This window comes from Zootermopsis nevadensis, unplaced genomic scaffold, assembly GCF_977971745.1.
Source record: "Zootermopsis nevadensis isolate Lab colony 2312 unplaced genomic scaffold, Znev_1.0 Znev_ptg000016l, whole genome shotgun sequence".
Taxonomy (NCBI): domain Eukaryota; kingdom Metazoa; phylum Arthropoda; class Insecta; order Blattodea; family Termopsidae; genus Zootermopsis; species Zootermopsis nevadensis.
The window spans coordinates 10,067,549-10,093,989 of NW_028259148.1; the positions used below are offsets into that span (position 1 = coordinate 10,067,549).

The 26,441-nt window shown below is 36.0% G+C and overlaps 1 protein-coding gene across 3 annotated transcripts; it reads left to right on the top strand.

Annotated features, from left to right (window-relative positions):
* The first annotated feature begins 10 nt into the window (after positions 1 to 10).
* Positions 11 to 16,912, top strand: LOC147873737 (uncharacterized). Of its 3 annotated transcripts, none has more exons than XM_087349625.1 (4): positions 11 to 94; positions 678 to 1,196; positions 12,353 to 12,583; positions 16,610 to 16,912. In XM_087349625.1, the coding sequence occupies exons 2-4, from the start codon at positions 1,179 to 1,181 to the stop codon at positions 16,640 to 16,642; spliced, it is 282 nt and encodes a 93-aa protein (XP_087205751.1). In that variant the 5' UTR covers positions 11 to 94; positions 678 to 1,178; the 3' UTR covers positions 16,643 to 16,912. The 3 variants fall into 3 exon arrangements, with proteins under 3 accessions (XP_087205751.1, XP_087205750.1, XP_087205749.1); XM_087349624.1 differs by having other exon boundaries at positions 15 to 123; XM_087349623.1 differs by having other exon boundaries at positions 20 to 1,196.
* Positions 16,913 to 26,441: the final 9,529 nt, after the last annotated feature.

Below are 26,441 nucleotides of genomic sequence, written 5' to 3' on the forward strand. Positions count from 1 at the left end.
GCCAGTCACAAGGTTCCTTCACAACTTGCGAGACATCGATACGAAGTCAGTTCGAAGTGAGAGGAAGGTTTGTGAGAAGCGGAACACATACGAGGTTGATGCATAGTAAATAATTGGGAATTAGTTGAGTAATACGTTCCATTTGTTACTGCCCAATTTGTGAGCGATTTTCTGTCGAAACTTCATAATATATACGCAATAATATTTAACTGTTTCTTGAAAATTTTAAAATCTTGCTTACGTTCCAAACGAATATTTAAACTATTAACGTGAAATAATTGTACGTAGATATGTAAAATAACAAATATTAATAACAAAAGTAAAAAAAATAGCAACAGTTTTAAAGGCTTATCAACATTTAAATTACACTTATAAACAAATAACTGCGGGAGTGGGGTCTCTTTCGTAACTTCAAAGCATTTTAAAATTATTTTCAATGTAGTAATTACATGAAAATTCCAGTTTAGACACAGCGTCATAAAAGGGACGTGTCTTCGTGAAATTAATATAAAAATCGAGGCTAATCACTGCATGTTTCTTCTGTATCAACTCTCTGTTTCTTCCCGCATCTCTTTTATAATATTTCCCAGATTTCGGTACTAATTTGCGTGTTAATCTGATACTTTCTTAAATACGACAGCAATTCATCTCTAAGAACTGTATTTTCCCATCAACAGAATTAGCGTTTGGTGAGGAACGTGTTTGTTGGCATTGCTTAGCAAGGAGTTCATCGCGGAGGCACAAACAATAGTAAACGAAGCCCCTCCTTGCCGCCTACTCACGCGCTATAAATAATTGATATTAAATAAAATAAAATCACTCATCGGCTTTATATACTTTGCAAAGACACAAACACATGGTTTAGAAGTAATAAAGAAAGAAGCCAGGTGTGTATAATATCGAAACCATTTACAATATACAAAGGATTTACAGTACACGAACTGGCGAGTGACTTCAAGGATAATATAATTCCCTGCGAGCTGTTTACGTCGATACGATACTAAGAAGACGCAAGGGGACAAGAGCAGACAGTAATAGTGGCAGCAGTGTGTGTGGATGTGTGTGTGGTGTTGCAATTGCTTGTCGCCATTGTACAAGCCGTGATTTGCAGACTTCTGGGTGTTGTAATATTAGGAACATCAGTCGCCAATAGAAACTACTAGGGAGCAGAAGCAACTATGAACAGCGCCTATAAGGTAATTAATTCAAATTATAACAGTTGTAACTTGTCAACACGACGGAATTACGGCAATTCACAGTTGATATTAATTCCGTGATGTTATAGAGAATGTGTAAAGGAAAAGGCGTTCTTGGAAATTTAATTTCATATGTTGTGAGGATTTACTGAAATAAGATTAAAATAAAAGTAATTTTGCAACAACCGAAAGTTCAATACTTACTAACAAAAACTGTGATTCTAAAGCCTTTTCCTACAACATATCTGACAATGGTCACTAAAACAATTTCCAAAAACAAAATTTCCATAGACATAATTTTTACCACACATGCAAAACAGAAACTTATTAACGTATTTTTTAATTTCTTCAACTAGTTCGGCGTTAGACTTTTTAAGACCCTTCCATAAACACTTACTTCTTTTGCAATGAGTTTAAAGTACCATACTTATTAAGACAATTAATTTGTCTCCATTGCCTTTTCTGCTTTTAGATTTTCTTCATGATCACGCATGTCTTCTGCTTTTTTCCAGCTTTTAAACAAAATCTTATAGAACCATGTGTAATGCAATTCTGAATTTATTATGCTCTTCTTTTATAGTCTTTCATTTGAGGAGTCTAATAATAACTGCTTTCGTGTTCAATTTCTGAAACCCCTCAATTTTACAATATTTTAGAAAACAACTAAAATTTATGACCAATCTCAGTGACCAAGAGGTCTTGGATGTGGGTCTTGACCGCTCAAATATTGGGATCAATAATTCGAACGCTTATCAAGGCGTGGATGTTTGTCCACGTCTTTCTGTGATTTTGCCCTTCTGTATAGGTAGAACCCTTTCAACATCTGATCACTCATCCAAGTAGTCTAAACGAAGACATAATTTCAGAAGTATTTCTGAAATTATACAGGCCACAATGTCAAATCCGTAAGAGCTGATAAACATGGATTTCTGTACTCAGTTACTTTGAAAGCATGCAAACCAAAACACAGGCAGACTGCAGAATGTCGTCTACGGGCCTGTAAGCATTTGGCACCGTGCTTCCAGTAACCTTGTCCGTCTCAGCCCGTTGCCCGTGTGGCCATGATCCTCATAACACGAACTGCTGACTGTGCTAATGTAGTAGCTTGCACGCCTGTTGTCAAATCTGGACCTCTCAGTAACTATACATCATCACAAGAAATACCTGTTTACCTCGCAGTGGCGGATGATGTTTCAGCAAAACACGCCCTAAAATTCTGCATTTAAAATGGAATAAATCAGCTGTTTTTAATAAATCGGGTACACTGATCATAAAAATCGCATTCTGAAATTTGTTTTGCCTGACCTTTATTTGTATTAGAAATATATAAATTTATATATAAATTATAATGCAATATATAGAATGTGCACTTTTTAAATTAGATTAAAGTTAAATCCCTATTAAAACGTCGTAGACTTCAACAGGCAGAGAAAAACTATAATTTTAATCAACTAATAAATAATAATCTTATATTATAGTTGATAAATATAACAAACACACTCAGAAAAATACAAAAGTAAGTAAGCCATGCCATTCTGACTTCAAATTCATTACACAGGAAGTTATTTTTTCTTACGAGATATAATTATAAATGCTTTTCCCTGTACTGTGACGTGATAAAAAAATTTTAAGTCTAGATTTGTAATGAGCGTGACAGAGTTAATGTAAACATTTAGTTTTCAGTAGTTTTAACAAAATCTTGATGACTAGTGTTATGAAAATGAACGGAGAAATCATATGTCTATAAAGTCAGTATCTTCTAGTGATTCATATATTAAATAATAATGGTACAATAAAATAAAAATTGTTATTATGTTCAAGTAATTAATTAAACAAGATGCTACAACGATGTGTGAAGATTTGGAGGTATAAGCACTTCGAACCTTCGAATTATAACCAGATAAGTGGTTAGCTTAATGATCCATTGGAAAACTGAGTAGGTTACAAAGCCGCAATGGATTTAATGGAAAGGGGAAGAAAAGCTTGCATGCCGGGAATCAAACCCAGTCATCCACGACTCAGAGTCTCACTTCAATCGCCAAGCTAACCTGCTATTTTGGTCTTACGGACACAAAATACTAAGCTTGCCTGAAATTACGAAAGAAAATATAGAACCTAAGTTTAATTTGTTTTCTGAATCCAGTCAGGTATTGGAGAGGGGAAGCCGTGTAATAGACTGGACAATACGTGGGTTTCCATCGGAAAATCCAGGTATAGCCCGGATAATGAGGATCAATTCAAACAGGACACCATCTTCTCTTCATTTAACTATGTATAATTAAAGAGCATATGCAGATGATGCAGTGACGTTAAATGTACGTTCCAGTCAGATAACTCTAGATATGTTAATTTTTTCTCATTTATCCCATGCTAAAATACAAGTAGTAAAAAAATTATGGTCAGTTGTAATATGTATCTTATGTGCTCCCTTCACGCACTACATTGAATAGAGTCCTTGAGGAGCTGATAGTCAATCAGCTAGTGAAGAATTCATCCTCTTTTATAGATTACAAATGTCCATTAATATTTTTATAAGAGACCGTCAACAGTATCTGTAGGGGAGCCAAATGAATTCATTTCATACATGAAAGCCCTGTTTATTAAAATCAGTTTCAAGATGTTCTTTGTGCTTTAGAGCAGTGATATTAAACCTGGGGTACGCGTACCCCCGGGGGTTCGCGAAGACATCTTAGGGGGTACGTGAAATTTAAAAAAAATATATTATTTTATGATAAACACTGAATAATCAGTAATGTAATTTATTTAATTTATTTTAGATGTAGATTATATGCTATGTATAACTTGAATTATATACCAACAACTTTGGGGGTACAAAGTTGAAAGAAATTATATCTGAGGGTACGCGAACAAAAAAGGTTGAATACCAATGCTTTAGAGTAAGCGGACACGAGAATACCTTATGAGGCCGTCAACGTCTCTTAGTAAACAGAGAACACTCAAGGGGTTCCCCAGGGGATAAAGCGATCCCTGGGGAATTGTATTAGTTATAAGGTGTGAAAATTTAAGTAATGTAAGAGGCGACACACAGAATATATCTTAATTAGACTCAGGAAATTGTTAATTTAAATCTTGTGTTACTTGGTGCGATTAAATAGTAGATTTACAGACGTCGAGTTACGTATCACGGAGGTATCCCCATGTATAAAATTTTATCATCTGAAAACTTGGAATAAGGCGACTTGGGTTGACTATGAATAGAATACTAACGTCAAGAACAAAGCCTTAAGGCAGTAAAGATGATAAATGGCCTAGAATACGTTTAAATGGGCCAGATAAAAATCGACGACAGTCTTGAGCAAGTAACAATGGCAAACAATTAGGAAAGATTACATGAAAGCGAACATGAAAGCAACCAATAAAAATCAGAGTACAGATGAAGTCAAGACTATCCGACTACAAGGTGAGAGTAAAGTTTTAATTATTATAACCAGATCAAACGAAGATATTAATACTTGTGATGATGATGATGACAGAAACGTGCTAAGATATTAATCAGTGACGTTGATGATATATTTAACTTCAGGACTAAATCGTAATTTAAGAACGATAGGTCTGCAGACTTCTCGTTCCTATCCGTCTTCATCTTCGTCACGACTTCTCTCTCCTTTATACAGCAGATGAAAACGATAACCGTCATGCAAATCACCGCCACTGACAAAGCACTTCGCTAAGTTCAGGGTCAACAGGTCTAGTGCAGAACGATTGGCCAGTGCTGTCAGCCGGCAGGGATAGTGGAAGTGGTCCAAAGATCGCTTCAAGGTCACGCAAATTCCTCTATCCTGCTTATTTGCAGTTCTTCTTGCATACGCTGTTTTGTATACGTACTTATTAAAATAGAGCACAATTCATGTATAGCTTTCTTACAAAACCATGGCCTCAAGAAATCACTTTTAATTAAATATATAAAAATGCGTTTTGGCCCCATGAGGTGTCACAACATCTTATAATAAACATAAAACCCCATAATTATCTTAATATTTCTGGATTCCGTTGTAGAATGTGAATAAAATTCTATAAAAGAGATTGCACATTCAAGAACAGTAGTTTCTATAATTTAACCTGTTATTTTCGTTAGTTTGTATGGCGGTTTTATTTTACCGAATATGGACTCATTACTTCACTTAAATTCAAATAAATGCCAAGAACCGGTTTCTTGATACAATTTGTCACGCAAAGGCTAAGCTAGAAGTAAAAAACCACCGCGCCATTCAGACATATAGAGAGTGGAGGTTTGGCTCCATGAATTCTTAGCCTCGAAACTAGGTGGTCGTGTGTGGTCAATTTCCCCCGTCGGTTGGATGGACCCCAGAGCCGGTCCAGAAATTTGATGACTGAGGCAGTATGACCTCTGAAACGTTGGTAAACATCGACCAGATTACACAGCGCAACAACCCAGAAGACAGAAATCGAATACTCACCGGTGTGAAAACCTCAAATCATAAATAAATTTCTGCCGGGAATCGAACAACTGTTGTCCAGGACATAGTTACTTTAATGAGGCACCACTGCTCATAAATTAGAGCAACTAAGAAACACGTACAAAGATTGGTTAGAAAACCTCAAGGAAAGAGTAAATTAGACAGACTTCGACACAGATGGGAGAATAATATTGAAATATGATACTTCAGGTTCTCAAGGCGTTGAAGATGTTCTTCTAGTCTGCTACGCCATGCGGACTCGTAGGTAGATGGAAGAATTAGGAGAAACATACTGTCTTCATATTTAATACAGCCCTGAAGATAATCTATTGTTCCTCCGAAACATTAGTATCTACTTACGAGTCTGCGGGACATTCAAAACCCAGAAGAGCAACATCTCCAATAATGAAATTATTCCGATGATGTTAACTTTATTTAAAATTTAAATGTCATAAATAAAAATACAGAAACTCTTGTGTTATAGTAACGACAGGGATTTTGAAAAAAACGCCGAAGAAACGCATTTGTGTCTCGTCACGAGAAAGAACTTAGTTATTCCGTCTGAAGAGAAAAAGTTACGATTTTCGGGGACGGCAGTATAATTTAAAACTTATAACCAGAAAGATGTAAATAGCAGATTGTATTTTGAAAATGCTTACTATCAATAAATTCTAAATCTTTATTTTTCGCATCCCATTATTTCCTAAAGTTTACAAATGTATATAGTGTGTACAGTACAATAATTTTATCTGCTATTTTGTACGTGTATGAAATTCGGCGTTGATAAAAAGCGAAGAATACAAACCGAAAGGCCCTAAAAATAAAAAGGCTGAAAAGAATATTTTGATCCATAAGACAGATATGGAAGAACAGGATCGAGAATTTAAATACGAGGAACTTCGTCATAATGTGAACAGGATTTAGGTTGTTAAGCTTTGGTACTATACAGTGCAGAGAAATTCTGACAAGCTGAACGTCTATCAGCCTCTCAATAATTATTCTGCTCCACGGAGTTCACTAATATTAATACAGAATGGACACGGTTGACTGTCAATAGTGGGGCACAATAGTGTCATTTTGTGAAAATAATCATAAATATTCCCGTTACGTAAAAGCAAAATATATCTTGACAATTTTAGTAACTGTAAAAGTTTCAAGGACGTCACGCTGCCATGAATATAGCCGTACTATAAGAACAAATATGTTGAGAATTATTTATTCTTGGACAGGTTATTTTAACACATGTGATCCACTTTTGTTGATAAACATTCTTCAATAAATTACACGTTTCCTCTCGCATTACTTCCAGCCCGGAGAGATTCATGGACACAGTTTTTAGTACGAATATATTTTCTTACAATAAAATACATAATCACCGATATCATCACCAACTGCGTATAGATCACCAAAATTTGTCTTTTATTTACTGTTTCAGAACAAATACTGAGGTTGCATTTGTCATCTCTCACACGTGTCACGCATGTCCGACCTGTCTCAATTGTTTTTGTAGAACCTCTGTTAATCTTCAGGCAAAAACCGCTATGTGTTTGTACGGTCATCGTTGACAAACAGAAAATTTCTTTTACCGTAATCTCTTTTAGGATTTCTGTAAATTGCGGTTTGACGTAAATTATGCACAAAAAATATTTTTACTACAAAGTCGCAAATAACACGTGAGGTATGACTTGTGATACGCTAATATAAAGGCCAAATCTGGAAGATAACTTCTTCCTACTTCCTATGGTCACTATTATTAAAAAACAATTTGGTTGAACGAGCCGAGATGATATTATCAATGTAACACTGGTCTACGTTTCAGAGACACTTACTAACTACAACATCCCAAAAGAAGGTCATTTACGGAACGTTCTATACTTCACTAACGCCGATTTACATACACATTCGTGATAATATTCCCCTTTTAGTTCTACACTGTCTTCTTTGCAGTTGAATCAGGATCGTTAGGTAACTGAAGAGTCAGCTGTTCGATGCGATAATAGTCCGAATGACAACTAAGATATAAATTTTCTCTCGTGTCTTTCAAACTTTACGAAATTCCCTTTGTGAAAATGTAAAGGGCTTTCAAAGCAGCTGTTTCCTTTTAATGACGATTTACTTTGTTTCTTAAAAATCAAGAACTAGAAACAGAGTCAGATTTGTGCAGACAAGCACGAAACTTCGTATTTAGGACGTTTAATCGTTTGTACAGTAAAGAGGGCAACAGCGGGTCTGTTTTCTGCCCTTATTTATTTATTCCTACCTTTTTATATGACTTTGTGAATTGATCGATTACACTAGACAACAAATTTTAATGAGTTGTATATATCGGAAATGAAATTAATCAATTCTTATATATTTTCGACCTCTAAATTCCCAAATAACAATAATAAAGCGTAGTTAGTTCGCGTTTTGAATATATTTTGTACTTTGTAGAATATCACCAATAAATTTGTCCATATGATATGCAAATGTTTACAATTTTTCACCTACCTTATAGACGTTGTCTTTTGGCCTTTCTTCTGTATTTTACCTCAGGGGCATCTCTTACCATCGATCAGCAGTAATCAGCTATCATTGATGCGCTCAATTTCCCCTGATAACGTCTTTCAAGAGTAGAAATATCTTGGTGAAATCTTTCGCCATGTTCATCACTAACCGATCCAAGATTATCAGGGAAAAATTCTAAGTGAGAGTGGAGACATATTGCACCCCATTTTACTGTATGCTGTCAAGAATTTGTCTACTAATTCCCTATAGTTTGGCGCCCTGTTGTTTCCAAGAAAATTCCTAACAACTGACTTGAAGGATTCCCATGAAATTTTCTCCTCTCCCATCAAAATGTTCATCAACAATCAGGTTTCTTATTTGGTGACCTACGAAAACTCCTTATTTGATTTTAGCTTCACTAAGTCGGGGAAATTTGTGAAAGAGGTACCTAAAGGCTTCCATTTCGGTCCATTCCTTTTACAAAATTTTTCATCAGATCCAATTTAATGTGCAATGCTGGCAGTATTATTTTGCTTTGATCTACCAGTGGTTCACGAACAATATTTTTAGTATCTTGTTCCAAGTTCTGTCGAAGGGGCCACTGTTTAGTTTCATAATGTATATTCCATGCACGACTGTCCCACTCACAGAGGAAGCAACAATATTTTGTGTAACCCTGCCTGAAAGTCTAGTATGATAGCCACCACTTTTAAATCTGCACATACACCACTTATATTTGTCATAATTCACCCTGTTAATTAATTGTTTAATGTTGTCGTATGTCTCGTTCATATGAACCGCATGAGCTATAGGAATACTGGGTATTTTTTTCCCATTGTGCAATAATACTGTTTTAAAGCCGCCACTCATTTGGATTATGTTCTATATGCAGGGCATCCATAAGACTATCAACGTCATCACAAAGTACGAGATCATCTTGTATGGAAAAAATTTTTTTGTAAAGAAAACTGACGAACGCGATAACAGGATATTTTAACATTTTCTTCAAGTACATTTCATTGCCTAAGTCGCGATCCTAGCAACTCTGCCTTATACTTAGGCAAGTCTAAATCTCTCACTAGATTATTCAGTTTACTTTGAGTTACTCTGTGAGATGTAGAAGGTAACGTTTTGGCACAAACTCTTTATCTTGAGATGCCGATGATCTTGGAATGGCGTCATCTGATGGTGAGCATTCTTCAGGTGTGCAGGAGATACGAGGGTTAGGTACAGGTAGTTCATGATTGTGGGGTATAGGACGAATGGCTGAGGGGATGTTTGGATAGATCAAAGCATGTTCTTTCTTATTGTTTATGCCGATGACAGGAGGAATCATACAGAAGTAGCAGTCGTTTACATGGTTATGCGGTTCCCGCCACACTTGGGCACAGCGAAGGGCTTGTATTGCATTTTTCCTTTTAGCCACTCACGTAGATTTGTAAAACACTTCAGACAGCTAATATGGAATGCCCTGTCCATGTCACCCAACTTGTCACCAAAATAAAGGTGGTAAGCTTTCTTAACGATGGGGGCCAAGTTTCGGTTTTGTGATTTAAAAGTCACTTCTCCACAGATATAACAAAACGTTGTTAGGATTATTGACAAATCTACGCGACATTTTGTATATTTTAGTGTTACAAATATCTCATGTAAGTACTCACAACGACGTTTTTGCTGTTCACTACATAAGCATTCTAAGACGAAGTGAAACACAAAATCCGCACACAACAAAACACTTGTTTGCCAAACAGAACCACAAGGACAACTGAACCAATTTATTAAACATCCCTTAGGGATGTTGACTAGACCTGCAGGAAGCAATTAGACCTTCTCCACCCTTGTACAGGCTGTTTCTGAAGTAAGTAGTCCATTACAATTCTGAAAATTACGAAAATTTAACGAAAAAGCTTGGTATGAATATCTTCGAAATGCGAACCAGTCATGCAAAATGAATGTCATTTTCGTGTTTAGCAGCTCAAAATTAATAAAAATTGGTTAATTTATATTATATATCCGATATATTTTGGCTGTTTAACAGTGTTATACATAATAGAATTATAGGACTATCAGTAAATAGAGAATTACAAATATTGTTGAATGAAACGGTTGCGCATTAATTTAAACCACTATCTTGGAAAATACTTGGGAAAACACAGGAAAAACACAAATATCCTACCGGAATAGTCGGCATCGGACCTAAATTTGATCTATGTGTACGGCGTTGCGAAATACCAGAATGCAGACCACTGACTTTCGTATTACAATACTTAATATTCAAGTTTACGCTGGTGAAGTCGCATCGCTGCAACCTTGAAGTTCTATTTTCTCTTTCAGCTTAGAAAACCGTTAAACAGCCCGCAGTCATATTTAAATCTTAACAGGGTAATTTAACGACATATTTCGCACTTTTATAATACTTCATTTATGAATTGGTTTAACAATCTGCACACAGGAGGAAGTAATATATCCTCAGAGAGCGAGAATAAAGATGTAAGTCTTCTGAGATCTTGCGCCGTGTTTTGTAGTTGAAACTGACAAATTTCAGAACTTTTATCGCCCTGATGACGTAGGCAGTAAGTAACTACGATTCTGTTAATTTTTACCAAACGAAACGGAACAACATCTCAGAATATAATTTTATTATTATTGGTGTTATCTTGTTTAATTATTTGAAGCCGAAGCTTGTCTTAATAATATAAAGAATTATGTTCGTACCGTAAAGAAACACAATAATTCACCACTTCAAAAATAAACTGATTAACGCTGTTTAAGGATATAATCTATATTAACAGTGATAATGATCTACAAATACAAAATGCACAGTTACTGATTATTAAAGCAACTGGTACAGAGGTTAAAGTGTTAATGCGATAAGGCCGTGGCCTATATTTTGATAACTGGGATACTGGGAACGACCGGTTCTTCAAGTGCCTGAGCACTGCGGGTCCCAACTTTTCGTTCGCTTCATCGGTAGGACTCCTTGGACGAGAGATCGGCCCGTCGCAAGGCCTCTACTTGTACACAGGACAGCAAAACACAGAAAAACGCGGACAAACTTCCATGGCTTGAGTGAGATTCGAACCCACGGTCCCAGCGATCACGCGGCATAAGCCCCACGCCTCAGACCGCGAGGCCACTGCGACCCCATATTTTGATAAAGAATTAAAAATTAAACACAGTAAGAGATAAGGATGATTTGGTGTGGAAGGTCTCAGGAAATAATCATATACTATGTGCCCAATACTCAGCAACTACTTAAAGGTACTTTGAAGACTGAAGAAGGAAAAGCCAATAGAGGGTATTAGGTACAATCTGAATTACACGATTATAAACCCATACGGCAGATTCTTTGCTATTATATATAAAAGGCTCAAACCAAACATCGTGACCGAGTGGTATTTCTGCTTCTTTTTCGGGAGGTACCAGCTGACATGACTGATATTCTCTCCCCAGTCCATCTAGGAAAATACATTACCTTTAAATTAAACTACAATTACTTTTTTAGCATCCTCTGTAACTTATTAATCATTCCATAATTCGAAGACGTATAGCGTAAACTACTGACAGCGTCATTAAATAAATTACAAATAAACAAATCTAATAATACAATTACCATTGTCAATACAGTCCGCGACTGTAATCTTGAGACTTGCAAGGAATGCAGGAAGTCCGAAACCTTAAAGGCTCCTTCACCCCCATCTCAAGATTACAGTCGCGAACTGTAACTGCTATCTGGACGAGTGCGCCGTTTGTACGATCCGGGAAATTTTTAAATTAAATTGCGACGATAACGCCTCTGTTAGCAAGAACTAGATGACTGACGATGGTGGCTCCTATGGTAGGATCCGGCGGAGTCTGAGTTTGGAGTCAGGCTATCGAGTTTTTGTTGGTGCGTTTGACAGCAATCTAGCTTCAGTTACAGTGAACATGTTATGAATTTAATTTATTTTATAAAGACTTTTCTATATTTTGTAATTTTAGTGCGATGTTTAAATTGTAAATTGTATTACTGTTCAAAACAAAAAATTACATTGTGACATTGTGAAATGTGACAAGTAAATAAACATAAATAAATAAATAAACAACACGTTAGAGACTCAATATTTCGTGAAAAAGACAAAGAACGTACGATCTTGGTTTGTTAGGGGATCAGTTGGTTTCAGAGATATGATTTTATAGTTTCTGTGATGGACTTGTTCGTGAAATAAATGACTCTTTTTAATGTTTCAGGTGTGTCTCGTTCTGACTGCAGTGCTAGTGTGCGCAAGAGGCAGTCCAATCATGGTGTACTCCGGAACCAGGATGTTACCCATAACGCCCCCCACACCAGAACCCAGATTGCTGGCCCCGTACCCACCCATACCCCCAGCTCCAGTTTACGAAGAGCAGGAACCAGAGAACTCAGTCTACACGGTCCCAATCAAATTCGGCTTCAGAATCAAACCTCTAGCTAAACCATACGTAAGTATGAAGCTCAGGATACAAACCGGACTGACTAAAGAAACTTTATAAAGCATAAAACAGAAAAGTAATAATCTACAATGTTGAAGTAAAACTTTTTGGATATTAACAAACTATAAAGACAATACATTTAAGATGGCTGCCTTCTTGGTTGCAACACAGGATAATTTCTGATCGCGATGATAATGGAAGCAGTTAGTGCCACGAAAACGTCGGTAAACGTCTACTAGAAATGATAATATTGTACTAGATCTTAAGGAAATAGAGTGTGGATTGGATGCATTCGGCTCAGGATAAGAATTTTCTGAAAACGGTAATAAATATCAGGGTTGTATACAATTCGTGGAAGGTTTTAACTAGCCAAAAGATCTTCTTAAGAAGAGATAGTCTCCATGGAATTAAGATATATTAGGACTCGTTATATACACATTAATGCTAATCAGATTATTAAGCGCTTAGCTAATTTACTTATAAGTCTCATAAATTTCGAATTGACGTTTCTTTCATTTTTAAGTATCTTGACACAATTTAACTTACAACGAAGCACGTTAAAACAGAATTTATTTGTGGGCTATCACGCTTTGTCACGTCACGTCACATACGTCACGTCTTGCTATGTCACGTATTATAATGTCATATCACGAAATCACGTATCGCTGAGTTGCATTCGGAATAAAATATCGGTATTGTGTATGCGAACTCTGTAAACCGCTACGAAGTTCTCACGTAAGAAGAAATACCTATATTCTTGGCATTAAGAGTTCTCTGCCATTATTCAACCTGTACAAATTCTTATGGGTGACAAATGCACGCAGAATTTAACAATGTTTCTATAAGCTGCTACCCTCCTTAGAATCCGAGAGTAAAAACCTTATAACCTTATTTCCTTTCTGTGGGACTTTTTAGGCTAATTTCAGGTTGTCATGGCTGTGATTAAGAAAATGGCTGTTTTTTGGGCTTTCGCGACGTGTAGCCAGTCCGGCAGAAATTTATCACGGCGATAATCCCTGACGACGCAAGCTAGCAAGGACCTCTGAAACGTCTGTAAACTTCTACCAGACTACACGGCGCAACAACCCAGAAGACAGCAATCTTTTTAAGTTGCGCGTTGAGAAATAAATAATAAATTTCTTCGTAAGTTCGCTTTACTACATATGGAGGATCGATTATTCTGCGACTCTGATCGATTTTTGAAGTTGTTTCTTCTTCTTCTCTTTCCTTCCATTTTCATTTGTCACAGCTTTTCTCATTTCACTCGTATTTTAGAAACCTCTGTAGAGGACAAAGCGTACGTCAATTAATCTAAATTCAATGAAATTACGACTAAGTTAACACCAGAAATGGTAGAATTAATGTAAATAAACAAAAGATATGACTTTATGTTTTCTAAAAAATTGAAAAAAACTGAAATACGAAGAAAGTAGGACAAAATAAACAGTTTCTCGTTTGACTTCAAAATAATGATATCAAATACTAAGTGACATTTAATAATAAACCACGTTAAAAGTTTCAAAGCAAGATAAATATTAAATAATATCAATGTGTGTAATGAAATACTAGTATAGAGTTCTACTCGAAACTACAGAGTAATGTGTGCCATTTATAATTCATATAGGAATGTAAAGCATTCTTGTATATTTTTGTTCGACCTTTATATATTTACCGTATTACCGTCATAACAACAGAACATAGGACATGAAATCACATAAAGTTATAAATTAAAATAATATTTATATTAATAATGTTTACGGATGATACATTATTATAATTTAACACCATTATTCAGAGACCGCTTATAAATTACAGGATGTACATAAATCATATTTACAACTTTGCTTTAAAAACTTTATGCGGATACATAGGCACAGTGTTTCAGCTTCATCTGCATGAAAATCTCTCAAAAGTTTAACCGAATCCCGTTATTTTCCACTACACTGTACCCTTTTTCGTGAATCAGGTCAGTAGCCATGAACCCGCAGGATACGGCACAGTGCTTAGAGTAGTTTAAGGAAATGAAATCGTATTCGCAGGTCCAAAGACGTTTCAGAACAACGTTTTACAAGTCGCCATCACCAAGATCCTCGACAAATGCCTGGTACAAACAGTTTTTAAGGAGAGAATAGTGTTTTGCATACTCCCACGAGTCTGATGAAAAAAATATCGCAAGGACACGCAAACTCTTTGCCCGCAGTCCACTTACTTGAGCTGGAGCAGGTACGTTCCACTTGATAGTGCATCGGGTATTAATAAAACTTCCGTGTCTGTATGCTTACACGTTAAAAATTGTGCAGGGAATTACGCCACATGATATGGCAGCCAGTAAGGAATTTGCAATGAATATTACCGAGAAAGTGGACGAAGACAAAGAATTCCTGAGTAAAATCTTTTTGTATGACAAAACTACATTCCACGCTTCGGGGAAGGTAAACAGAAAGTGCGCATCTAGAGATAAGAGGAATCTCATGCCAGAGCGGAGCACATTAACGAACAACCCCAAAGTTAATGTGTGGAGTGGTCTGCGTCACGATGGTTTGATCGGAACCTTTTTGTTTGCCGAAGCGACTGTGACATCCAGTAGATACCGAGATGTGCCGGAAAACATTACTTACCCGTAGTTTCAAGAACTGCAACATACCATGCCTTCCAGCAGTATGCCACGTCACCAGACTGGAAGTTATCTGAATGTGTATCTCTTTATCAGCAAATTCCAAACCGATGGATTGGCCGCGCTGGTCCCATCCCTTCACTGGCCAGATTACAGGATATTACAACCTTTTATTTTTCCTGTGGCTGTAAGCACGTGAAAGACTGTGTTAAAACCCGGAGACAGACATAAACAATACGAAGGACAACATTGCAGCTATTGGACACTGCATGTGTGACAAATGTTGGATGCGTGTAATGTTCAGAACAAAACCTAAAATCAAAACGTTAAGGATTTCTCTCGCAGATGACTCTCAAAGTGTGTCTATTTATTTTCATGAAGTCTAAAAATTTCTACTAAAATAGTAATCTTCAGAAATTTCACAAATCTCTAGATGCTGTGTATTAAAATAATCGCATTATATATTTGGACAGTTTCTCGCTTGTAGTTTATGAAGGTTTAGGAATGTTTGAACAATTTAATGCAAATACTCACATACTTATTGGTTTGACTAGATGAATCTTGATGAAAGTATTTATAAATATTAGAGAGTGGCTCGATTAGTCAATACAGGTAGCAACAATATAATTACAGTTAAGCCTGTTAGTCGATATTTCATATTCTTCATGAAATACAAGCTGTAGACATGAAACGCTGTATGTTCGCAAGCCGACGGGTAAAACAATGAAAAATAACCGCATTTGAGTTGGTTTTCCGATCAATTTTATAATTCATGCTACTTGAGTTTCCAGTTTTCCATCTTAAGCACTACACTCGCAGTTGTTAAAATAACTTCATAAGTAGAAGAATTTCTTATATCTATTTCTGAACGAGATGGCCCAACGACATTTTGTTCCGACACGAGGCGCCTTCACATTGTAACAACGAATTGAAGGACTTCTTAAATCACACTTTTCCATAGAAATAAATTGCAGGGCCGAGCTTATCACTTGGCCATCTCGTTCGCCTGATATCACTTCCCTGATTTTTCTTTAGGGGGTATATCAAGGATGCTGTGTGTACGTACCACCATTGGCTACCACTTTGCCTAAATGCGCTGGAAGAATAAGAGATGCAATGGTTAGAGTTAACTTCGACTTTCTTAACAACGCGTGGACTAAAATTGAATAAAGATATATCTGCCGAGCCACTCACTGTACCCTTACTAAACATCTCTGAAGTACAGAACACAAAAATACTTTATCGTATAACGTAGTGAAATGCATTTAGTTTTTATTCCTAATTTCATATAACTATGTGCATATGGCAGACGGATATCCGCGTAAAAATATTAGAACTGGATTCTTCTGCATTTTTCCGGATGGACTTAAGTGTATTCATTTTGGTGGTATTAATAAAACTGCCTTAAAATTTTGTTTCAGCAAATACAGCCCAGTTACAAGTACGCCTACTGACCTCGTCCTCCTACATAAGGAAGGAAGAGAAACATCTTACGACTTGGCAAATTTTCAGAAAATATTCTGTGTGTATACTGTACCACATCGTCTTAACGTGGCGATGGAAAATCCTGTGTTGTATTATATAAAGACTGAATATTTGTTTATCTTATTTTGTGTATACTGTTGTACATTATGTAGGGTTATTAAGTAATTATTATGTATTTAGTTTAATGGCATTTCTCTCATGAAAACGATATGGCCCTAATAAAAGTCATTCTATTAACAGTCAAGAAACAAATGTTAAAATGTTAAGTTCTCACGGGGGTGAAGATGTCGATGTTAGTCTTTTGGGTTGTAATGCCGTGTGAATTTGTGGGTAGATACCAAAGTTTTGGAGAAACATGTTATCTCCATATTGAAAATGTCATCCCTGAAGAAGGAAAAAATGTTTCTCCGAAACGTTGATGTCTATCTACAAGTCTACACGGCTTTACAGAAGGGAAGAATGACATCAACAGTTAAGAAACCAACATTAGAAACTCAGTAAATTAGTGTCCACGCGAAATATCCCCCATTAATAAACCAATCGAAGCGAAACCTACGGCAGACAGAAACACACGGTTTCAGGCACTCTGTAGAGCAACTCAAAAAGTTTATTTCTCTCTTATACAGAGCTCTTGTAGGTGATCAGTGGCGGCGCTGCAGTCGACAATACACAAAATGGCGTCTCCACAACAGGTAGCTCAATGTTTAGTTTCAGAATTGCTAGGGGGAAGGTGAGGAAGGACAAATTGTTCCCAGTTACAGTTGACTCAATGATAAAGAAAGGTCCGGTATGCCCGATAATTCTGTTTTTCATCGTCACACACCAAAGACTGACCTTTTCGCTGGATGTTGATCTCAAGTGACACCCTACGAATCGACTTTGTTGGACTTCTCTTAACGACTCCATGACGTGTGTTTTTTGCCTGAACCTAACTGCCGCAAAACAACCTCTGTAGTCAGAAACTTGTCATACCAGGCCTTTATGGTCCTCTTGTGTGATCAATCATTCCATAAAAAGTCTGTAATTTTTTTGAACTGTAATCGGAGATTTCGTTTCTGAAAACCAAACTGAACATTGAGCTACCTGTTGTGGAGACGCCATTTTGTGTATTGTCGACCGCAGCGCCGCCAATGATTACCATATGACCTCTGTAAAAAAAAAAGGGAAATAGACTTTTTGAGTTGCTCTACGGAGTGCAGCAAACCGCGTGTTTCTATCGCTTTGATTGATTTGTTAAAGAGGGAGATTTCATGTGGACACTCTGCATTATAACATCCTACGTGTTTCATTTAGTTTAAAAAGTAAAATAAGAATTAATGTTCGCCTGTAAACATTTGTATGTTTCTTTAAACACTTCAGTTAGGTCTACAGTCCAGAAATCTAGTGACGGAATTGGAGCGTGCTTTTCGGAAAAGTGATTATTGAACGAAAGATAATTTGTCATGAAATTACTGTGAACTATGTGGCCAGAAAAAATTTCAAGTAACTGATTTAAATTAAGCCATCCTTCCATTGTGACATAATATATAGTCAAAATATTATTAACCAAGTCGGATCCCAAGTACGAAATTTGATATTCGGATTCATTAACTTCTGCGTCAAAAACAGGTCTCTAATATTATTTAATTCAAATTAGTTACATAAATTAATGACGTTGATCAATGTTTCTGAATTTCTTGCTGCTTCCATCATCAGGGTGATGAATGATCGGATGGTTCTGATGATGGATTCAGCAAAACGTTTTGAAATGCCACTAAAGTTTTACCAGACTACACGGCACAACATTCCAGAAGACTCTCAACTTAGATTTTACCGAGTGTGATGAAGACACCATAAATGCTGTGTGTTATGAACTCTTGAGTCAGAGAAATACACGTGATATCACATACAACTCGACTTTTTCCAAGTAAATGGATAATAGTTGACTCCAAATACAGAAAGAGACAAAACAGAGGATCCCTACATCTACCTTGCGAAAGAAACCAGGATAGCGAGGTCTTTGGTCACAGATTTGATCCCAAGGCTTTCCAAAGTTTTAACCACCGGACTGAGACTTTCGAATTTAAGTTATCTCAATAATGTTAAATAGAAGTATCTAATTACTTAATTTGATTCAAATTATGTCACAAATTATGTGAGTGAAGTCTTAACCGATGTGAATAATTAGAAAGCATTAAAAACTTCCGTGTAGTTTTACAGCATCCAGTGACCTTTACAATTACATTTTGAGAAAAATCTGTTAGTAGAAAAACAAAAGATATACTGTTTCTTATTTAATGTGCAGTCTGAATGACTTAAATCTTCACTAAAACCTTTCTTTGGAAGAAAAATGCATTTCCTTACTTTAAAATTATTCTTAATTTACATTCTTGTTTGTTTTACTATTACCATCAGTGCGAGGCAATATGCTTTCTTAATTAATACGACAAGGCAACGTCCCATTACGAGCTATAAAGGCGCTCGGGGGAGGTAAGGTTAGCTCCTGTTCATTCTTGACATAGGCACTAGATGGGGTAAGCGGTCAGCGTTACGACACGGTCTCTATTTACTCCGGAGAAAGGATTCCGGTAGCCAATTGAAAAGAGCTTGGGTAGACCGCAGACCGGTCTGGACGAAAAGATTAGCAGACAAATACTCTCCACTGCTGGAGATAGAACCCCGAAGTCCAGTCTGCAGTAAGACTACACTGACTGAGCTTCTCTGATTTATGATAAGTACTATATCGAAATTGAAAATTAAATTTCATTATATTTTCAATAAACCTTTTAAGATTATTAAAATCAAAACTGGTTTAGTAAGCAGTTCTAATGATTCAATTTATTTATGGACTGGAAAGAATGCAAATGAACATCAATAGCAATTAGAATCTGCAATTATCTTTACTTATTTCGTAAAATGGGGTCCCAATCGATATATATGTTACATACGTATAGTATGAACTATGCTGCATGCTGTTTGTATGAACATCTAAAATTTTCGATTCGTACGTCATAAATTTTACCGATACATCGAAGCGTGGTCAGGTTGCTAGTTTTGGAGCAGAAACTAATGGACATACCTACAGCAAATACCGTATTATGGGTTTTCATGCACTGCGCTACTGACTACACGTTTCAAATGTCTGTATGATAAACCGCCTTGCTTCACGGCGACATTCGACGATGCGATGATGTATAGAGGAGTATCTAATTTATGTACGTAGGCTATAAGTAATTTAAGAACTCTTTATCAAGTGATTAGTTTTGTAGTGTGATGTGAAGAAATATTTATGGTCGTTTTAAAGCGTTTATTTTAATTGTTTGCTACTGCAACGCCCTTTTTGTACATTTCATATATTACTTGGCAACTATGGTTATAAATGACGAATTTTAAAGAGATGTGGCACGAAGCATTATTTTTTAATTTACTGTCCTGCCGTAATTGCCTGTATAAGCGCAGATAGAACAAAAAAATTTGAGTCTCCGATTACTTGTTTTATTCCAGTGAATCATTCGTTTTAGGGACATTCTTAGTTGTTTCTTAAACATATAAAATGGTCATACATATGTATATGAAGTACATGTATACAAGTATATTGCCCAATATGTGTTATTTTAAAACCTATATAATATTAATATTTTATCTGATTCAGTCCAAATTTAATGAGTACATTATTGGAATTATAGGTGGCCTTTCATTTGGCAGTTCAAACATCGATATATTACCTTCAAATGGGAACACATGCCCTACAATTGTATTTAGACGTTAATTTTGTCTTTAAGATTCTACCACGCCATTCTTTTGAGGAAACCTTCGCTAATCGTGATGGTTCAATGTTAAGTTTAATAAGAATTACACCCTTGTTATTTAACGACACTAAATGAACTGCAGAAGTTACACAGCTTCGAAAGAGATGGACAAGACCGCTGCGAGTGTGGTGGACTTTCAACGGCTACTCTGTATTCTTTCACATAACATGTCCACCCCTGCAACACTATTCATACACACAATGCACAACAGCAGTGGAGACTATTGGAATACAATATATTTGGAATGGGAATACACGGAGTTCACATGCGCAGTGAGATCACGCCGTCTCCTACTTCCCACGGCAATTCTTAGGGCCAGCGGACGGAATTGTGAGCATGTAAATGCCAGGGCACAGCTCGCCTACCCTAATCATGGATTCCTTCAGCCAAAATTGTTCTCCGCCCAACATTTCTCCCAGACATCCATGCAGCAAAGTTATCATCGCGAAAGGACAACTTGCCTGATGTGATCATCCTCCCACCAGTAACAATAGCTCCTAGTTAGAACATTTCAAGGCCTTAAGCAAAGATAACAATCCCTTTAGCTAAGTTCACCCCCGGTTATAGTTTGTAAGACACCGTTTACCATTCCAGCATTGCGTTTCGTACTTTTTGGATGATTAGTTGGTTGTAGGATAATTAAATTTGAAGGTGTACTTCCACAATATGTTTCTACAGATAAGTTGAAACCAAGATACCCTCACCACTGTATTTAGCAACCCTGTCGAGATTCAAACCAGGTGCCTCACAATAATAAAATACAGATTATTAATTAAACTGTAACTAAAGTAACTTGCTCGACAGGATAAATGAGGCAATATGACGCTAAATTAAACTGTCTAGATCAGTGGTAATCAACCTCGGGTACGCGTACCCCCGGGGGTAAGCGAAGACATCTTAGGGGGTACGTGAAATTTAAAAAATATATATATATATTATTTTATGATAAACACTGAATAATCGGTAATGTAATTTATTTAATTTATTTTAGATGTAGATTATATACTATGTATAACTTGAATTATAAACCAACAACTTTGGGGGTACAAAGTTGAAGAAAAATTATATCTGGGGGTACGCGAACAAGAAAATTTTGTGACTACTTCAGACAGAATGAAAGATGAAACGATCCTACTACAAACGGTGAATGCCCGATTGAACCACCATTACTACAACAGAACACACAGTCCGTATGAGAGCGACACATTATGTGGGTTGAGATAAGTTGTGTCAGGGTCTAGGATTATTGAGCTTGATGAAAGCCTGTATTAAGCAATGGACGAAATCCGAATTAAGAGACATGTTAAACGGAGTTGTGTGGATCAGGTCCTGTGTATGAATATTCAGTGATGTGTAACTCATTTTGCCTCCTTCATTGTTACATTCTACATTAAGAACACTTATTCAACGAAAATATAAATTTAATCACAATCTCCCCAACAGATAACATTCTCCAGGCCTGTGTAAGGTAAGTCACACTTTGTTTGTTTTCGAGTTCTTCAGAAGAGGCAACTTTACATGCAGTGTGGTGCAGCGGGGGATGCCAGTTTTTAAATGCATATTATTAGCACGAAAGGCAAAAAATAAATCTTAAAACGTGCTACCATGATTGCCTTACCACTTTTATAATCTTTACTATCTTTAGCATGTTAACCATGGTTACAAATATTACCATGCCTTTGTACAGCAGGTACGTCCGTTACCGTGTGCTGACAGAATGTATACCTGTCCGTCAGTCTGTCTGTAAATATGATCCAATTTGGGAACCACTTGGTTACCATATTTTCTTTCGTTATCATGTTCATCTTGTTTACCATTAAATAATGTCTATGTACTATTAGTATGCCGGTTACTATGGTTACCATTTTCATCCGGGTTTGTTTCATTATCATGGTTACTATGATTAACCTGGTAACGTTCTAAAAATGTATATATTTCTTACAGCTGGGCGCATTTAGGAAAGGACGAACGTGGAAACTGTCTTCCGATGCAGATTATGCATTTTCATACTTGTTTATTTCTATCATGGGGTGACACTATATCTCTTTTTAATTGTGACGCAGTATCCTTTCCCCAGATGGTATACGAGTGAATGCTAAGAAGCGCTGTAATGATACTGACAGGGGAAATCGAAGAACTCGGAGGAAACCCGTCCCAGTGCCACTTTGTCCACCAGAAATCCCACATAGAGTGCTCTGGATACGAACAAGGACAGTCGCTGCGAGAACCTGGCGAATAACCGACTGAGCTGTGACACGACACGAAAGTAATGTCAGCTCCCAGTCCCGTGCTGTTATACGTACTATGCCGTCACGTACCATTTACCAGGCAAGACTCGGTTTACGAACATTCGCTATAACGAACGTCACAATTAATTCAAAATGTCCTAAAGTCGCCAATAGACAGAGTTCCTTATAAAACGAAATGCCAAACGTTTAGTGAACATAATTGTAAGATTTAAATAAATGAACTTTTAAAAATGTATTTATTACAATATATACATTATAATAAAACTTATTGTGCAAACCATTCGATGTTTAGTGCATCGTTTTAATGCCTTAAAATTGCTGCTAACGTATACGATACTTATCGTAAACGATCAGGAATGCGAGATACACGTAACGAACAACGTCTTGGAACGGAACTCGTTCGTAAACCGAGAGTTGCCTGTTGAAGCGGTCACCCAGTACTACCTTGTGGACATGCAATAAACTAAATTGAACAAGTAGCGCCTAAGTACGGAATAATAAATCAGACAATTACAGCAACAAATTCTGTTAAAATATTAATACATCGCTAAAATATTTAAACTTAACACGTCGACAAAGCTACATTAATTCGTACAGTCAAAACATAAAAATAAGTTTAAAAGCATGTCGACGCTACAAGTCCGAAGTTAAACATAGACCTAACTGTAAGCTGAAGTGCGAAACAAGGGCCAGGTTTATAGCGTCACCGTCACGAACCATACTTTATGAAAGCAATAATAAGAGCTTTTAAGACTTGAACTTACCTCGTGATTCAGCATGATGCCCAAACATCAGCAGTACACAACACACACAATAATGAAAGACCGGTACACAAAATAATGACAACCACAAAACGAGCTTCCTCATTCACACGCCTTTCCAAAGCGAAAACTAAACACGCGTAATGGCTAGCATGCAAAATGCAAGCGCTGCCAACATTCAGACATAGCACAAAAGTACCTAACAGAAGTACCAGGGCGCTGCCATTCGGTGACTATAGCAGTTAGTGTTCCTACTTTGATGTAAACCCTCAGATAAATCAGTTGTTAGCGTTCGTGCAAGGCTAGAACAGTTAGTCAGCATCACAACGTGAAACATAATGTCGAACCAGAGATGAAGTTGCAAAGTCACAAATAATCTGTTCTTTAGGAGAGACCAAAGCACCTTTGTAGTACAATAAAAATTATCGTATACGTAATCGTTTCTCTTTAACCAGCGGAAAGGACATTTCGCATTTTTGAGAATTAGGAATTTTATCTGTAGGACAACGATGAGATGAAAATGTGGACATTACAACACGTCAGAGTATTTGATTCTTTGCAGTTATTAAGAATGTTAAGAAAGAGTGTGCATGTACAAAAATGCTAATTACATAAGGTAGTATATTTGCGTCATATTGTGAATTAGGTTAATATTTTAATATTTTCCGTCAAATCACAATTTTAATAAGATAATAAAATATAAAATATTTAAAATATCATTTCACGTTCCGCATCGAATGATCGATTTACAAATTGGAACGTCTCTTACGACATGTTTCGGTTATATTTAACCGTCCTCAGGTATAAATTAGATTGGTAAATTTAAAACTCGAATTACAATCATTTACAATGTTATGCAGTTTATTGAAATGTTCTTATCAGATTACTCTTATATATTAGAACGAAGGTATTGTTTTTTATATGGCGTGGTTCATCTGATGTTCAATATTAGTCTGTAAAGCAATGGTTTAAATAAATAAAACATTAATAAATATGGAGTAATATAGAAAACAAAATGATGGAAGTAAATAAATAGTAGAATGTATAAGTAAAATAAAATAAAATTAATTTAATATAAGAGACGTTCCAATTTGTAAATCGATCATTCGATGCGGAACGTGAAATGATATTTTAAATATTTTATATTTTATTATCTTATTAAAATTGTGATTAGACGGAAAATATTAAAATATTAATACTAATTACGCTGACAGTAAAAGAAAAAGCTGTGTATTATCTTACAGCTTTATGTTGAGAGTTGGTATTTACGTCAACATCGTATTTTAGTTAAATGCATTTAATTTAATTCAATGTGTGTAGTAAATCAATATTATTTTTAGATATTTAATACACTCAGTTGTTGGTGATTCTTTCTTTAGTTTTTGTCAACAGAGAGGAAGTCATAACTGGGGTTTCTCTGTCTTTTCGATCCTCAATTTTTCTACAACACTCTAGTGATACTTTATCCTGTCTTAAATATATTATTTCATATAGGTTATGTAATATATGTTATTTAAAGGAAACTATACAAAAATTACGTATCGGATAAAATGTCACACCTGTGTTAGTGACAAATTTATTCATCGAATAGTTTCATATATCGCACCGTCAGATTAGTCGTGTTGGTAGTCAGCTCCAGTAAAATATGGCGTGTTGAGGGAGCTCGGTTGTCAAGGTTAATGTTCAGGAGTATGTTTTCTGGCGTTTCTATTACGGTTCTACAGCCTCACACTGGCAGCGTAAGATGTGTAATCAATCAGCTTACTGACACTGGTATACAACAAATAGTTTTAGGTAAGTCACAATTAATACTAACTGCTTGTATAAGTCTTTCTTATGTTTTTAGATTATGGTTTGGAAATCAGGTGCAGCCAACTTTGGATAAATGACACACTAGATTTATGTGTGACTTTTTACGTAAAACTAATATAGATTATCTTCTTTGTCAGTTGGTATATATACTTCCTAATGATCGACTTTTCACTTTATTATACAGAAGTTAACTTTTACTATAATTTTAACTTGATTATTTGAATATACTTCTACTTTATTATCAACAGTAATGTGTTGCTTTCACTTTATTATATTCCTCGTTTCTTTTTAGTTACTCTGTGACTAACATTTTTTTTATAATAGCACTGAGTATTTTCTTTGTCAATCGGTATATTTACTTGCTATTACTCGATTTAGTTCTTTTTAAACTTTATTTTAAAGAAGTTAACATTTAATATATTTTAACTAAATTATTTCAAAATATGCTTCTAGTTTATTGATAATAGAAAGGTGTTACTTTTTCGGTGTTGTACTGATTCTTTCAGTTTAGTTACACTGTGCGTAACATGTTATAAACACGATAAATTTACATTTTTTGTATTTTTTACTGGTAAACATAACATAAGTTCATGGGAATGATGGAAGTATGTCGTTTTACTCAGGGCTTTGGCCAAAAATAACAAGCTAAGGGCATTCTGATAATATTGATTTGTTTTCAACTGGCGATAGCTAAACTAGTCGCATATGGATCTCTGTTGTTAGATCGAGATGAATATATCGGCTTTAACATTCAGTGTTGTGTGAGCCAATCTTCAGTTCTTCCTGCTCAAGTGTTCGTGCGTGAATCCGCTCGACGTTTTACGTTGTTCTTCATAGCTCGAGTCGCTTCATACTGGATTAGTTAGGTTAGGTTAAGTTAAGTTAGGATATTATATTAGGTAAGGTTAAAGTAATCTATTTACATCCTGCACTTTACAAGATTCATCACACAACACTTCTTTTCTAACCTTGGTACGTCTGAGCATGAAATTTGTGAATGAATTTATTATGTCATATGAGGAATATGAATGTTACTAAACATTAACATTCAGCTGAAATAAACAGATGGTTTAGAAAGAGTTCAAGGTTGTTGAAGACGTTCAACCTAAAGGTCGAAACAAATTGTTAACAACTATTTGCAGTATTGCGAAGCAAGAG